At 31.6% G+C, this 13998-nt stretch overlaps 1 protein-coding gene and 1 long non-coding RNA gene across 7 annotated transcripts in view; one reads left to right on the forward strand and one right to left on the reverse strand.

The window, feature by feature from the left end:
* The window catches only part of LOC141533470 (dystrobrevin beta), a 633463-nt gene that overhangs the window by 82516 nt on the left and 536949 nt on the right, over positions 1-13998 (forward strand). For all 6 annotated transcript variants that reach the window (XR_012480273.1, XM_074252367.1, XM_074252368.1 and 3 more), the window contains one exon: positions 11027-11243. Coding sequence is in view for 5 of the 6 variants with exons in the window: in XM_074252367.1 (XP_074108468.1) it covers positions 11027-11243 (217 nt within the window). In the remaining variant the exon portion in view is untranslated. The remainder of the gene's footprint in view (positions 1-11026; positions 11244-13998) is intronic.
* Positions 5582-6840, reverse strand: LOC141533513 (uncharacterized). The gene is made up of 2 exons (XR_012480300.1): positions 5756-6840; positions 5582-5708 (listed from the first exon to the last, which is right to left on the reverse strand). It is a non-coding gene; the product is annotated as an uncharacterized LOC141533513 (long non-coding RNA).

Genomic DNA, 13998 nt, shown 5'->3' on the forward strand with positions numbered 1-13998 from the left:
CTTCAAATAAGCTTTAATTTGAGTATAATATTATATGTATAGTCTCAAATCATGGTCGATTCCGCTATGCTATATATGAAATTTGCTGTTGCACTCGTTTCACCAAACGTCATCCAAAACTTATCGTTGTGGTTTGAAAATTTAAAAAACCATTCTCTGTGAAACTTCTATCAGACTTATGAGCTCGAAGAGCTCAAAAAGATAAAAAAGTTATCTCTTTCGGCTATCGTCGTTTTCGATCGCAGTAATTTTTGGATTTTTATTACATTTATTATAAAATCTACTTCCATTTCGACTGCCGAATGGTCTTTTTTATTTTTAATCTGAAAAAAGTTTAATGATATGGAATTAGATTTTGATATTTCTCATCCATTGGAAAATTAAGAATACTTTCGCTTCTTCCATGTTAATAAATAATCTGAGTGTAACGTTCTGGATTTTCCGAACTTCAAAATTTATTTCCAGGCCGGCCGCGTTAGCTGATCGATAGATCCCCGGTGGGCCGCACAGATAATGTCTCGTACCATGATTTTTATTTATAACTTTATTATTAATTTTTACTGATAGAAACAGGGCGGAACAGCTAATAAGAGCTCACCCCTATAGAAATATTAGGAAATCCGGTGGAACGTTAAGAAGCGCTCGCCCCTACTAGAAGTAATTAGTCAAGATTAAGATTGTAATATAAAAATTTAATGATAAGAAAAAGGTTAGATAGAAGCTGGTGGACAAGATCCGACCTCGAAGAGCTCTCCCGGTCGACTGACTTAGTTAATTATTTAATTGTACAAATAATCAGTGGCAGCCATTGTTGGGCTTAAGTTACATCTTGGGAACGTCGCCGAGGCCCGGATCCTATGCTGACGTGGGTACATTAACGTTTCGTGGGCCGCGATGACTTCTTATCGTCTGAAATTTCCGTTGCCGCATTTCCAATTCAGCAACAAAGCAACGAATCTCCTTTGGAATGTAATTCTGAGAAAATCATTTATTAATTTTAAAATAAATTCGATTTACAACTAAAATTTTTTTGCCAGAACGTCACACAGAGAATATGTAATTAATTAAAATAAATACCGACCATTACTTTGTAAAAGAGCTTCAATATTTGATTATAATTAATGGAAAAATCAAATACAGTAAAATCAAGTACATTGTAGGATAATAAGACAAAGACAGATCGTAAAGACTCGTTCAGTCATAGCAGTATATTCGCAATGTATTTCACAAAAATAAAGGTACTCATTGCCTTTAAGTAAATCTTGGATCGTAACTCCGAGAATCAATACTTTTCATTACTTAACTTTCTACTTAGCCGTTGAGCGTAATATTTGAAACGGGATGTCGTTCGCTCGTTGGTCGCCCCTTTTAATTATTAAGGGCGCTTCTGGATTTTTCTACTCAGTATCCAGAACTGGACCAGAACATGGAATAATAGGTTTGGGTCGTGAGAGATTGCTGAAAGGAACCAAAACTTAAACACAGAAATTCATTTCACAAAATTATATATTTATCCATCTCTTTTTACAATCGAGATAAAGACCAATATAACAACATATGAAAATTCATAGGATAATTTCATTCACACACAACTCTCATTCAGTTATGTTTCGCGTTGGCTAGCTGACCTTCATGTCACTGTAGTGCTCGCCGTCCACTATACCCTCACGCTACTCTATCGATTTCGCGCTGTCCACCGGACCCTCACGTTACTCTAAGAGTTCTACCTCGAAGCCAGAGGAGTATACCATGAAACCGAGGTAGACTCTTTACGCTCACACAACCACACTATTCATAATTTCCATAATAACAATGATACCATAAATGATTTCGCATTAATAAAATAATTCCAATTCTATTTCTTAATTACCATTTCTTATTTCCGAATTATTATTTTCCTAATTACTAAATTACTGCTGTGTTCTTAATATTACAACAATAATTATTTAATTCCAAGAGTTCTTTGTATCTTGGATTAATTCTATTTTGTTGCATCCGAGAATTTATTAAATACATTTTTAATCCATTTATTTTTTGTTCAAATTGAATTAAATCTGATATATTGGTAACCTTAATTATTGTATCAATTATCCACAGATTCGGTAGAATCTGGCGCCAAGGTCCGTTCAAAAATCCCGTTGTAAACGAAGCGCCAGACTACTGACTGTGTTTACTGTAAGCAGAACGGTTTTTTGAGGTTGCGAAATTTTATTTAATTCTACGGTACTTTTTTTCCACTAATTTTTTATTATAACAGTTGTTCATTATTTATTTTACCGTATTAATTTATTTATTTCACTTATCACAATTTATTTACTTGAAATTATTAAATTTTATCAGCACATACTATAGCGTGCTCACGAATTTCGATCCTGACTTTTTTTTAATGTAAAAAGTGACATGTCACAGACTATATAAAATAAAAATGTGTAGTAATCCTCCTATAGATACGAAACTACAGTTAAAAAAAGTAATTCACAGCTTACATTTACGGCCGCCAGAATGCACTGGAATTATATCTACATAAACTGTAGCTTCAAGGGGATAGTTTGCGGTAAAAAATGCAGCCAACGCGAGATTTGTTAGTACCGTAGAAAAATAAATCCAATCATAAAGGTGCTCACACACATGTTAATAAACTAAGGTAAACTGCTTGCAGTTATCCTTTTATTTATTTACTTTGAGATCGCTGCGAGAAAGTATTGCAAATAATTCTATATAATAAACTAACGATGTGGCTAAGGTACAGCAAGCAAACGATACGACGCCGCTCACAAATACCACCGTATACATACGGAGTGTTACAAATCCCGGGAAATTCAAATTTCATACGTAATACACGCTTGTAGAATGGCACATGTACGAATAAGTCGTACACATACTACAGAATAAATTAAGTAATAATAATAATAATAATAATAATAATAATAATTATAATTATTATTATTACTATTTAATTAATTCAAATAATTAAAAAAAAATTGTTAGACGTCAGCCAATATCAATGTCATTAAGTAAATAAATAAATAACTAATATATATTCATTTCATTCTAAATTTTTTAAAAATATCGAGAGAATTATTAATCAATGCATGTACATTTCTTTTTTAATTTTCATCAATTCTATTTTCATGAATACTACGAACTATTAAAAAAAAAAAAAAAGAAATCCATAACAATTAACAAAAAATTTCAATACTTTATTAAAATAAAACTTATTATAAAATTATCAAAAACTACACGTTGCCCTTTTGTTCTGTGACCTCTATAATTGAAATTACAAGAAAAATACACTTACTCTAATCACTGTGCTGGTCAATATAATTTTCAAAAGTCCGCGCTGAAAGTCTAAACGTAAAGTTGACGCATGCGCAGTGCAAATATTTAGAATACAAATATTCAGCTTATTAAAAATGTTAATTAAACAAGAAATAAACAATTTGAAGTTGGAACAAAGGTTTTTTGTACATGAACAATCATAATCAGAGGTTATTCCCATTGGATAGTGTACCATTCTATGATTTTGTGGTCGTTGCCGATAGGTTGCATTGTTATCCAATCAAGTGGATTTCAAATAATTTTAATCTTTAGGTGAAAAGTCTTACAATTATGCGCATGGTGTATTGTGTCATTTACATACAACAATGTCATAATAACGATAACACTAATAATAAAAATTATGAGACTGAAATTAATTATATCGCTAATACCAAATTGAGGTTAAAAATATCATTATCATTATTATTACTGGATAAATTATTGTTATTATTAAATTAATGTGTATTAGAGTATTAAATCCAAATCAACAACTTTTTTAATTCAAAAAAATGTTAAAATTTTTACTGTATATAAATAAAAATGTAAAATCCCTATTAATAAGATAGTTAATCGCTTTTAACCGCTGAGTTTACGCGGATCAGTCACGTTAAGTTTTTTAATGCTACTAGCTACTATGAGAGAAACATAATTTCAATTTTTTTATTAGGATTTGATTATCAAAATTAAAGAATGAACAACCTATCATATTAGAATAGCTTTGCCTGCTTTAATTTATTCATTTATAAATTTTCAATTTTGCGCGGGAAAAATTTAATTTTGAAATTAAGAATGTTAAAATACTTTATAAATACAAAATTTCTAGAACAAACTATCAAACAACTTAATATGTGGATGGTTTTCAAACCTATTCTTTCTATTGAATTTCATTTATTAACTAGACTAAATACACAACAGGCTAAAGATTGTTTGAGTTTTACTTTCTTCCTTCAGGCCAGCAGTTCAAGATTTAGGCAATTCTCATTGGATAGTGTACACATTCTACGACTTTGTAGTCGTTGCCTGTAGGTGGCATTGTTATTCAATCGAGCGGATTTCAAATAATTGTAATTTTTAGGCCATAGGTATTACAATTATGCGTATGATGCATTGTCCCCTTTATTAACAATAATGTCATTGTAACAATAACAATAATAATCATTATAAAAATGAAATTTATTATATCGGTAATGATAAATTGATGTTAAAAGTATCATTATCATTGTTTATCATTACCAAAATAATTATTGTTATTGTTAAATTAATGTGTAGTAGAGCATTAAATCTAGATTAACAACGTTTTTAATTCAAAAAAATGTTAAACTTTAACTATATATACATAAAAAATTTAAAATCCCCATTGATAAGCTAGTTAATTGATTGAAACCAAAGAGTTTACACGGGTCAGTCACGTTAACTTTTTTAATGCTACTAGCTACTATGAGAGAAACAGAATTTTAATTTTTTTGTTAGGATTTGATTTTCAAAATTAACGAACAAATAACCTTTTATATGATAATAGCTTTACCTGAATTAATTTATTTATTTACATATTTCTAATTTTGCGCGGGAAAAGTTCAATTTTAAAATTAAGAATGTATTAAGAGGCGAGCAAAAATTACACTTAACAAAAAGATATGAAATCCGAACAAAAACAGTTTCACTGTTAAAAATTGCGCCAAGTCCACGTTCATAAAACTCATCTCAATAACATCTGCACTTTGCAAAAAAAATAAGACTCGTTACAATAATTTTCATTCTATACAAAAAAAAGTTAATTACAAAAAAATACCAAGAAACCGTCATAATGTTGAAAAAATTGAAAAAAATTTGTTGAAAATTTAAAAATTAAGAAAAAATTTTTTTATCGTACTTGGCGCGCGTCATTGAGTACCCCAAATTTTTTCGGACGAATTTCAACCCGAGAAAAAACGATTTCGCTTGAATTTATGTAATGTAAATATGTATAATTATATTGTAACAGTTTTACCTGCTCAGGTTAGCCCCTAATCAATTTTATAATTAACTAAACAAAACTAACAACAATAAAAATTATCAGGGCGCCACCAGGATTATTAATCACGGTTCCTGGAACCGGTCCAGAGCTGAGAAAACTTATCTTAGGGTAGAGAGAGGGGAGGAAGGTGCTGTTGAATAATAAAATCTTAACTAACAATATATCGATATTTATTAACAATAAAAATTTAACAAATTTAAGCGCTGACTCACACACTTATAATCTAACGAAGCGGAGAACAAATGCGAAATAAACGATATTTACAAACGAACCTTCCAATGACGATACGATGACTAGACGGGCTTTTTCGAACAAACGGTCTCCCACACCTGTCTTAGAACTAATTGGGCTTTTTCGAACAAACGGTCTCCCACACCTGTCTTAAAACTAATTGGGCTTTTTCGAACAAACGGTCTCCCACACCTGTCTTAGAACTAAACTTAAAATTTAACGTCCACCGGACGACCAAAACTAACTAACTTTACACACTTTACAACTTAAAATTAAGTCCACAGGACTACCGAACTTAACACTATTAACACTCTCTATCACGCATAACCCGTTCAATTCTTCACACACATAACCCACACTTCGCTTAATTGATTTTACAATTTAAATTTTAATAAATCGAATGTAATTAAATTTTAGATAAAATATTTAAATTAAATTATTCAATCATTAGTAAATTAATAAAACGACAAACAATATTCAATTTACAACCAATCCTCAATTTCCAATTGATAATTTTAATTCCGTTAAAATATTAGATGGATTAAAATTCCTCAGTAACTTATAATCATGGTCTTAACAATATACAATAACTATTTAAAACAAAAGGTCTTAATGCCTTGAATTAACTTTTGATAACTAAATAAATTAATCACAATATAAATTTTTACATCACTTCAAAATTATTAACACAAGTTTAATTAACTAATTCTCACTAAATTTTTACTGTGACAATTTTTGACTCAATTAACTAATTCCTAGGACTTAATGTCCATGCCGATAATTATCAAATTAGAGTAAAATTAATTTAATGAATTTTCTTAGATGTTAGTTAATTGATTGAAAACTTTTAGATATTAAAACTTCCCCCGCAAGGTCGATCGAGCGATCCCCGGGTATAAACCCCCATGAAAATCACTCAATCCAAAAACTAGCAAATGTTCTACGATTTATTTATTGAATTAAATTTTCGTCGATTAACGATCCAATTGATAAATAATTAGGAGAAGTAACTGGGCATTGGATAAACCGCGGTCCACTTCCTTCCCACAGAGCAATAATTGACACCTTGACGAACAAAACGATGATCTAACTCACTCGTTGAGGATGAAGTCCTAGTTGTAGTTGGCTTCCTTCATCTCGTCACTACTCTCGGGAACGGTCCTTTTTGATTTCCGTGGCACTCAGTCTGGCGGTCACACTACTTCTCCCTGTTCCGCTGCACGGCTCACCTATTTTAACCCAAACTCACCCCCTCCTATTCTCTCTTTAGGCCCGAAGATCGAGACGCGCCAGTGCTATGTCGAATAATTATCGATATTCGGTGACTTATCGATTAAGGGTAATTTTACCTGTTACAATATATATATATATATATATATATATATATATATATATATATATATATATATATATATATATATATATATATATATATATATATATATATATATATATATATATATATATATATATATATATCAGCTCTAATTATATAATATATGATTTCATACATTGTTATGTTTATAGATTCACATCATTGAAGTATACTTAACGAATTAAAAACACTGCTTACTGGATTAATATCAGTTTCAGTAAAAAAATCCGTTTCGAAAATTTTTTTCAGATTTTTAGTGAAAATAACTGTCAATATGTTAGTCTGGTGAACATATCTGAAATAACACAAAATTTTTTAATTCAATTTTTTTCAGTTCCGTCATTAAGCTTTCATGAAGAAACTTTATCGTGCTTAGTTTAATTGTAATTAACACATTTTGATTGGCAATCACACCGCATTTTCTCAATTTAGTCGGCCATACGTTTTATTTTTTAATCAACTCAATTTTCGCAGTGATTCCACGACAGAGTCAACGTATGCAGGCGTATTCACTTGTAAGCAAATTGCATAACCGAACAGGAGAGGGCGTTTTATTGAAATCATAAACGATGTGCGGAGAATTTAAAAATTTCAAATAAAATACGTATGCCATGTTGATTTTACCTAACTTTTGTTGAACGTATCATAAAATAATATTTCATTAATTACATTTATGCATTTTATAGGTTGACTTACTTATAAATGTTGAAACATTAAAAGGATGTTCATGTATCCTGAAAAAATTTGGGGTACTCAATGACGCGCGCCAAGTACGATAAAAAAATTTTTCTTAATTTTTAAATTTTCAACAAATTTTTTTCGATTTTTTCAACATTATGACGGTTTCTTGGTATTTTTTTGTATTTAACTTTTTTTTGTATAGAATGAAAATTATTGTAATGAGTCTTATTTTTTTTGCAAAGTGCAGATGTTATTGAGATGAGTTTTATGAACGTGGACTTGGCGCAATTTTTATCAGTGAAACTGTTTTTGTTCGGATTTTTATTTAATTCAAGCTATTTTATTTAATCTATTTTGAACGGTAAAACTTTACTAAATTTTTTATTTATTTATTTTTTTTTTTTTTTATTAATTTTTATTTAGAGTTGGTTTTAACTGCAGTGGTCATATCGCCGACTTTAACTGTTGGGAGTGGTACGTTGGGGTCTTTTGGGTTGTGAAATCTTAATCTGCGCGGCAAGGGTCGAATGTCAACCAAGATGGTTTATAAGACCAGCTTGGGATTCGAACCCACGCCTGGCCGGTGAGCCAGTCCGAGTGCTCTATAAGCCATTGGCCTTAGACCGCTCGGCTAACCTCACCGGTCTTACTAAATTTTATTTTCCTTGTAAACGTGAATTTATGACAAATGTTATTTCGTTGAAAGCCGAGGGGTTTTATTATATTTCAAAATTGAACTAAGATTTTAGTCTCGACCTTGAGTGTCGTCTACTCACAACTTTTGATGATTTCTTTCCGAACGAAACTTACAAATATTTTATCCTTTACTTTTAACTGAGTAATTTAAACATACATTTTAACAATTATCATCTGTCTCTAATTCTTACTTTTGTTTCATTTTCACAATTCAAATTTATTCTAAATTATTTATTGAAACCATTTCCTGACTTTAACTTAATTTTAATTCTGCTAATTTTTACTGAGAGATTTTAATGAATTAATTTTAGTGTTGATTAAATTTTATCTTAAAAAATTTTAATTTTGGTTTACTCAATTTCAATTTTACTGGTTTAAGCCAAATCATTAATTGCCCGATCACTAATAAATACTATTTTACACACGACATGAGAATCTGAAATTAATGGCTCGAAATATGTTCCTTGTATTATTAATCTAGATAGGCCTATGTGTAAAATAACTAACGTGACTAAGACGAATCATTTTTCCTAAACAAATTAATTAATAACCCGAAATAGGTCGTGGTATTGTTAATTAATTGTTTTATAATTTTTCTAATTTTAATACTATAATTATTTTAAAAAACTAACGATTGTGACCGAACCCGAAATGGCGGTGACTTTCAGCCGACATAAGGCCTGGCTGACGCCGCGGACCCGATAAATTAATCAGACATGATATTTATACCTGAAGTTTTTCACAATTCTTATCAGCACTCCTTCGGTGAGCGGTACGCCTCGTCTTCGGGTCCTGGTGTAATTTTCCCTCAGTGAGGTATTCTCGATTTGGCGGCAAAACTCTGGTCACCGTCACTCGCTCTCTGGATATTGATATAGCTTGTAACCGCAAATCAGCATTAGAAATTATCACAAGTTAAAATTAATTTATGCAAGTTAAAATTGGGCCTAGCAAGCAATAAATTAATTAAGTTTTATCGCCTCATTCCACTTTAAGACAAGCAAAATAAAAATAATTACCTTTGCTAGATGTTTAGTAAATTTTACGTGTCTTCCAGTTAGACTGTTCGGTCACAATGAATCTTCGGTATTTGGTCAGTGCGCTTCTTTCTTCACTCTGCCTTCCCCACTCTCTGTTTGCACCTGCACTTCCACCGAGGGACACTTACTACTGATAACTAGAGACGCGAGTACTTCGGAGCACAGCGCCCTGGCGTGGGCTAGAAACCTTGCACTGATAATATAGGGACCGTAATACTCCGTTATATATTATTCGGCCGATACGATTATCAGTTGATTTATTGGCAGCTAACAACGTTCATAAAATGACTACGAGGCAGTCCCTTAGATTTGAAAATGAGTAAATCAATTATTCAATAACGATATAGGACAAAAGACCAAGAATATGTGCGCAATTCACTTTTTATTCATCCTGAAATCTATTGAAAATTTATTAAACTCAAATGATTTAACTTAAATAACTCGGTGATTTGACATAAAAAATGCAGTATATACACTACTATGCTAAATAAAAAAATGGAAACTTAATATATTATTCCTATACTAGATATCACTTTTGAGCTTAGCACAGTATTATGTTGGGCTGATGAAAAAATAAACTATTTTGAACTTCCTACTATGATAATCAATAATTATTAGGATTGGTAAGTTATTGTTTTCACTCTGACTTTCGGAAATTCGGTTTTCCTCAAGTCTTTACGTTGTAAACTTTCAGAAAATTTTACTGACTAATCATTACCATAGTGCGTGTTTGGGTTTATGTAAGTGTGCGTGTACATCACTAAAAATTATAAGATGTCATTGCGTCTATTCTTAATATATATCTAAAACAATTCGCAGGAAAGTGGACATAAGATGTTAATCATAATACTAATTGTCAATTCATTGCAGGGATATTCGCCAGGTAAGTGGCGCAGGGATTACCGCGATCATGAAGGCGGTTCCCCCTGGGCGAGGCTCTCCCATTGCACTACGGTCGAGCTGACCCTTGCGAATATTCCTGCAATGAATTGACAATTAGTATTATGATTAACATCTTATGTCCACTTTCCTGCGAATTGTTTTAAGAAAGCTCTAAAAATTTTTCAACAGTTGACCGATCAAAACGCGGTCTACGGCATTTCAAGCTGTTCTACTGCTTTGTAGTTATAATCGATTCAGCCCAGTAGATTTTGAGCAATCTCAAAATTAAGACTTTTAAATAGATATTTTTTTAAATTGTTGTACTGATTACTTTTACAATCTAATCAGATTTGAAACTTATCAACTGACATTGATTGCCGCAAACTGAATTAATATCAATCGATTCATTCTAAAGATATTGAAATTTGAAATTTTCGAGATAGTCTGCGATGAATACATTTTCGAAAAGTTTGATAGTATATTGAAATCATATTTGTAATCTTTTAGCTCTCAATACTTTGTAACGAAAAATTTTTAAGGATTTTAGCATAAAAGTTCCAGGAATGACCTGCCGAATCAGTAATATTTAAATCATTTTTTTCTATAAAATTCTAACTTTTCATTTGAAGCCATAGAAAAAAAGTCTAGAAATATCATATTTTATTATATAACTCACAATTGTCAAACAAATAAAATTAAGGATGTACTAATATTCATTATGATAATAAATAAAAAATGTATTTCCGACTATTTGATCAATAAATAACATTCATTACCTTTATATTTTAGTTCACGACGTAGATATTTGGAATGTGATTGAAGCATTCAGGGAAAATGGTTTAAATACATTGGAACCATCTTACATGTTAAGTGTATCAAGATTGGAAACTTTGTTATCGTCCGTCTTCCATGCACTCAATAAACGAGTCCCAGTATCTCAGCAATGCAAAGTTGATTCAACAACAGCACTACTTATGAATTGGTTATTAGTGACCTACATGAGCGGGTATGACAAAAAGAATGTAGATTATGATTTATGTATAATCCACTTATTGTTTACTTCGAAATTTCTAACTACATAGTAGATGACGTCATTCGACAGATCTGAACCTGTTTGCGGTGACTAATTTCCAGAAATTTCCTTTGTTCTTTTACCACTTTGGAATAGATGACGTCATCAGACAGGTCTGTCATTTTTGTAGGAGAGAAGGGGGTAACTGCGATGACTTATTTCCTTTGTTCTATTACTTCTGCACAATAAATGACGTCATCAAACCGGTCTTGATGTAAAGAAGTGGGAGTAACAGCGTAGTATCCTGTGACTATATAAGCAACCTGCTCACTGCGTACTTCAAAAAATGAACTACTTGTTTTAAGAGTTCAGAGTTATCTTTGGGTAATCTGTAAGGTTTAGTGCAGTAAAGTTTACGAGTATAGCGCAGTGAAGTACGAAAATATAGTAAAGTTCACGAGTATATTGTATTGAAGTACACATCTGCAGTGAAGTATAGCGCACATAACCTATAAAAGCGTACGAAACCTATAAAAAAGTGAACCTAACCTATAAAAAGTGAACATAATGTAACAGAATTTCTTGCAGTCCAATTGGCCCTTTTTTTTCCTCTTGCTGGAGTAGTCCAGCTGGCCTCTATGAATATATTGTAGAACCAATGTTTGTTCAGCAATGAACCGAGTCCTCACAATCGAAGACAATCAATATTTTTACCTGGCGCATAGCGAAAATTATTCGACCATGGTGGGACTTGAACCCATGCCTGATCAGTACCTATAGTTTGAAGTCAAGCACGTTAACCTCTCGGCTACAAGTACTGGTTAATTGGCTCCTTATTGATTATAAATAAACAATAAAAATGAACAAAAAAACCAGATTTATTAATAAAGCGCTACTAGGTTTATTATCACGGTTCCTGGAACCGGCCCAGAGCTGAGAGCATATCCTAGGGTTAGAGAGTGTGGAGGAAGGTGATGTAGAATGAAAAATAATTAATTAACAACCTAATCAGTATTAATTAACAATAACAAATCTAACAAATTTAAGCGTTCACCCAATCACACGATAATTAACTTATTATCTAGCGACGCGGAGAAATTAACTGTAAGACAAACGATATTTCATACGATGCCTCTCCAAACGACAATACGATGACTAGCTGGGAAGTTCCAACGGACGGTCTCTCACCACCTGCTTATAACTAGTTAGGTTTTTTCTAACGAACGGTCTCCCATACCTACTTAAAACTATGTCCACCAGACTACCAAAAACTACAACTTTCCACACATTTGTAACATTATTTTTAAGTCCGGACTACCAATACTTAATACTGTTAACACTCTCTATCACACATGACCCATACAATCTTTACACATATAACTCACGCATGACTAATTTGACTCTTACTTTATTTCATAGTTTAAACAGTTTCAACGAATCATTTAATTTTAAAATTCTCAATTAAAATATTCAGTCATCAGTTATTAATTATACAATATTTTCAAATTAATAAAAAAATTCCGAAATAACTCTGAGCTAAATATTCAATTTCGATAATTAATTGATTAACAATAAGTTCTTACTAAATTTTCAAAATATAATTGACTAACAAAATTGTCATGAGCATAAGCTCTAATTCGCAGAACTATATTAATCTCAACAATTAACTTTAAGAACTAAATTCTATATCAATATCTAAATTAATCTATCGTAAATAATTCACTGTTGATTAAGCCAATAATTGAAATGTAATTTGTCGTAATAAAATAAAATATAATTCGCAATAATTTGTGTTATGATATAAATGATCTCGAGCAAAACAAACCCCAACATGAAATTCAATAAATTCCGTTGTAAATTTATTCAATGATGAGAATCAACAAAAGTCGGCGTACGTAATATGAAAGCTAGAACATTCGCTGGTTTGATTGTTATGACCTTGGGCACTTAGATTAACTACGAAGTAAAATTTCTACCGACGCTCGACCAAGAATTCATGAGAAGACAATTGTCGGTTTTACTTAAGTATAAAAATTAATCATAAGTTTTACCAGAATCCATTGGTTCTAAAAACTAACCCAATTAATAAAACAATTCCAGATATTAAATGAATTAAATTGATTAATTTCAGTTAATTAAAATTCTTACTACGAATGTTATAAATGATTTTATACCTCAAGGTCGACTGAGTGACTCTCGGTTATTAATCCCAATGAAAATCACTCAATGCAAACTAACGAATATAAGTTGATAACATAAACTAGAATTATTTTCACTTAATTAGTTAAATTAATAAATAAACAGGAGAAGTAAACCCAGTATTAAGTAGACCGCGGTCTACTTCTTTCCCACAGAATAGTTATTGATACCTTGTTGTATAAAACGACAATTTAACTCACTGCTTAAGGAATAAGTCCCAGTTGCTGTCGACTTCCTTCGTCTCGTCACTAGTCCGGGGATCGGTTCTTCTTGATTTTCGGTGGCACTCTGTCTGGCGGTCACACTACTTCTCTTTTGCACTGAACAGCTCACCTGTAATAACTCAAAACAACCCCCTCCTACTTTCTCTTAAGGCCCAAAGATTGAGACGCGCCAGAGCTGGGTCGACAAATGATCGATATTCGGCGACTGATCGAATCAGGGTATATTTACCCGGTTACAATAAACTATAAAGTGTATAAAACCTACAAAAATGCACACAACCTATAAAAGTGTGCATAAGCTATAAAAAGGCCATTCGGCAGCCGAA

Source organism: Cotesia typhae, unplaced genomic scaffold, assembly GCF_013202065.1.
Source record: "Cotesia typhae breed Kobodo isofemale line unplaced genomic scaffold, CoteBio_Ctyphae contig_9, whole genome shotgun sequence".
Taxonomy (NCBI): Eukaryota; Metazoa; Arthropoda; class Insecta; order Hymenoptera; family Braconidae; genus Cotesia; species Cotesia typhae.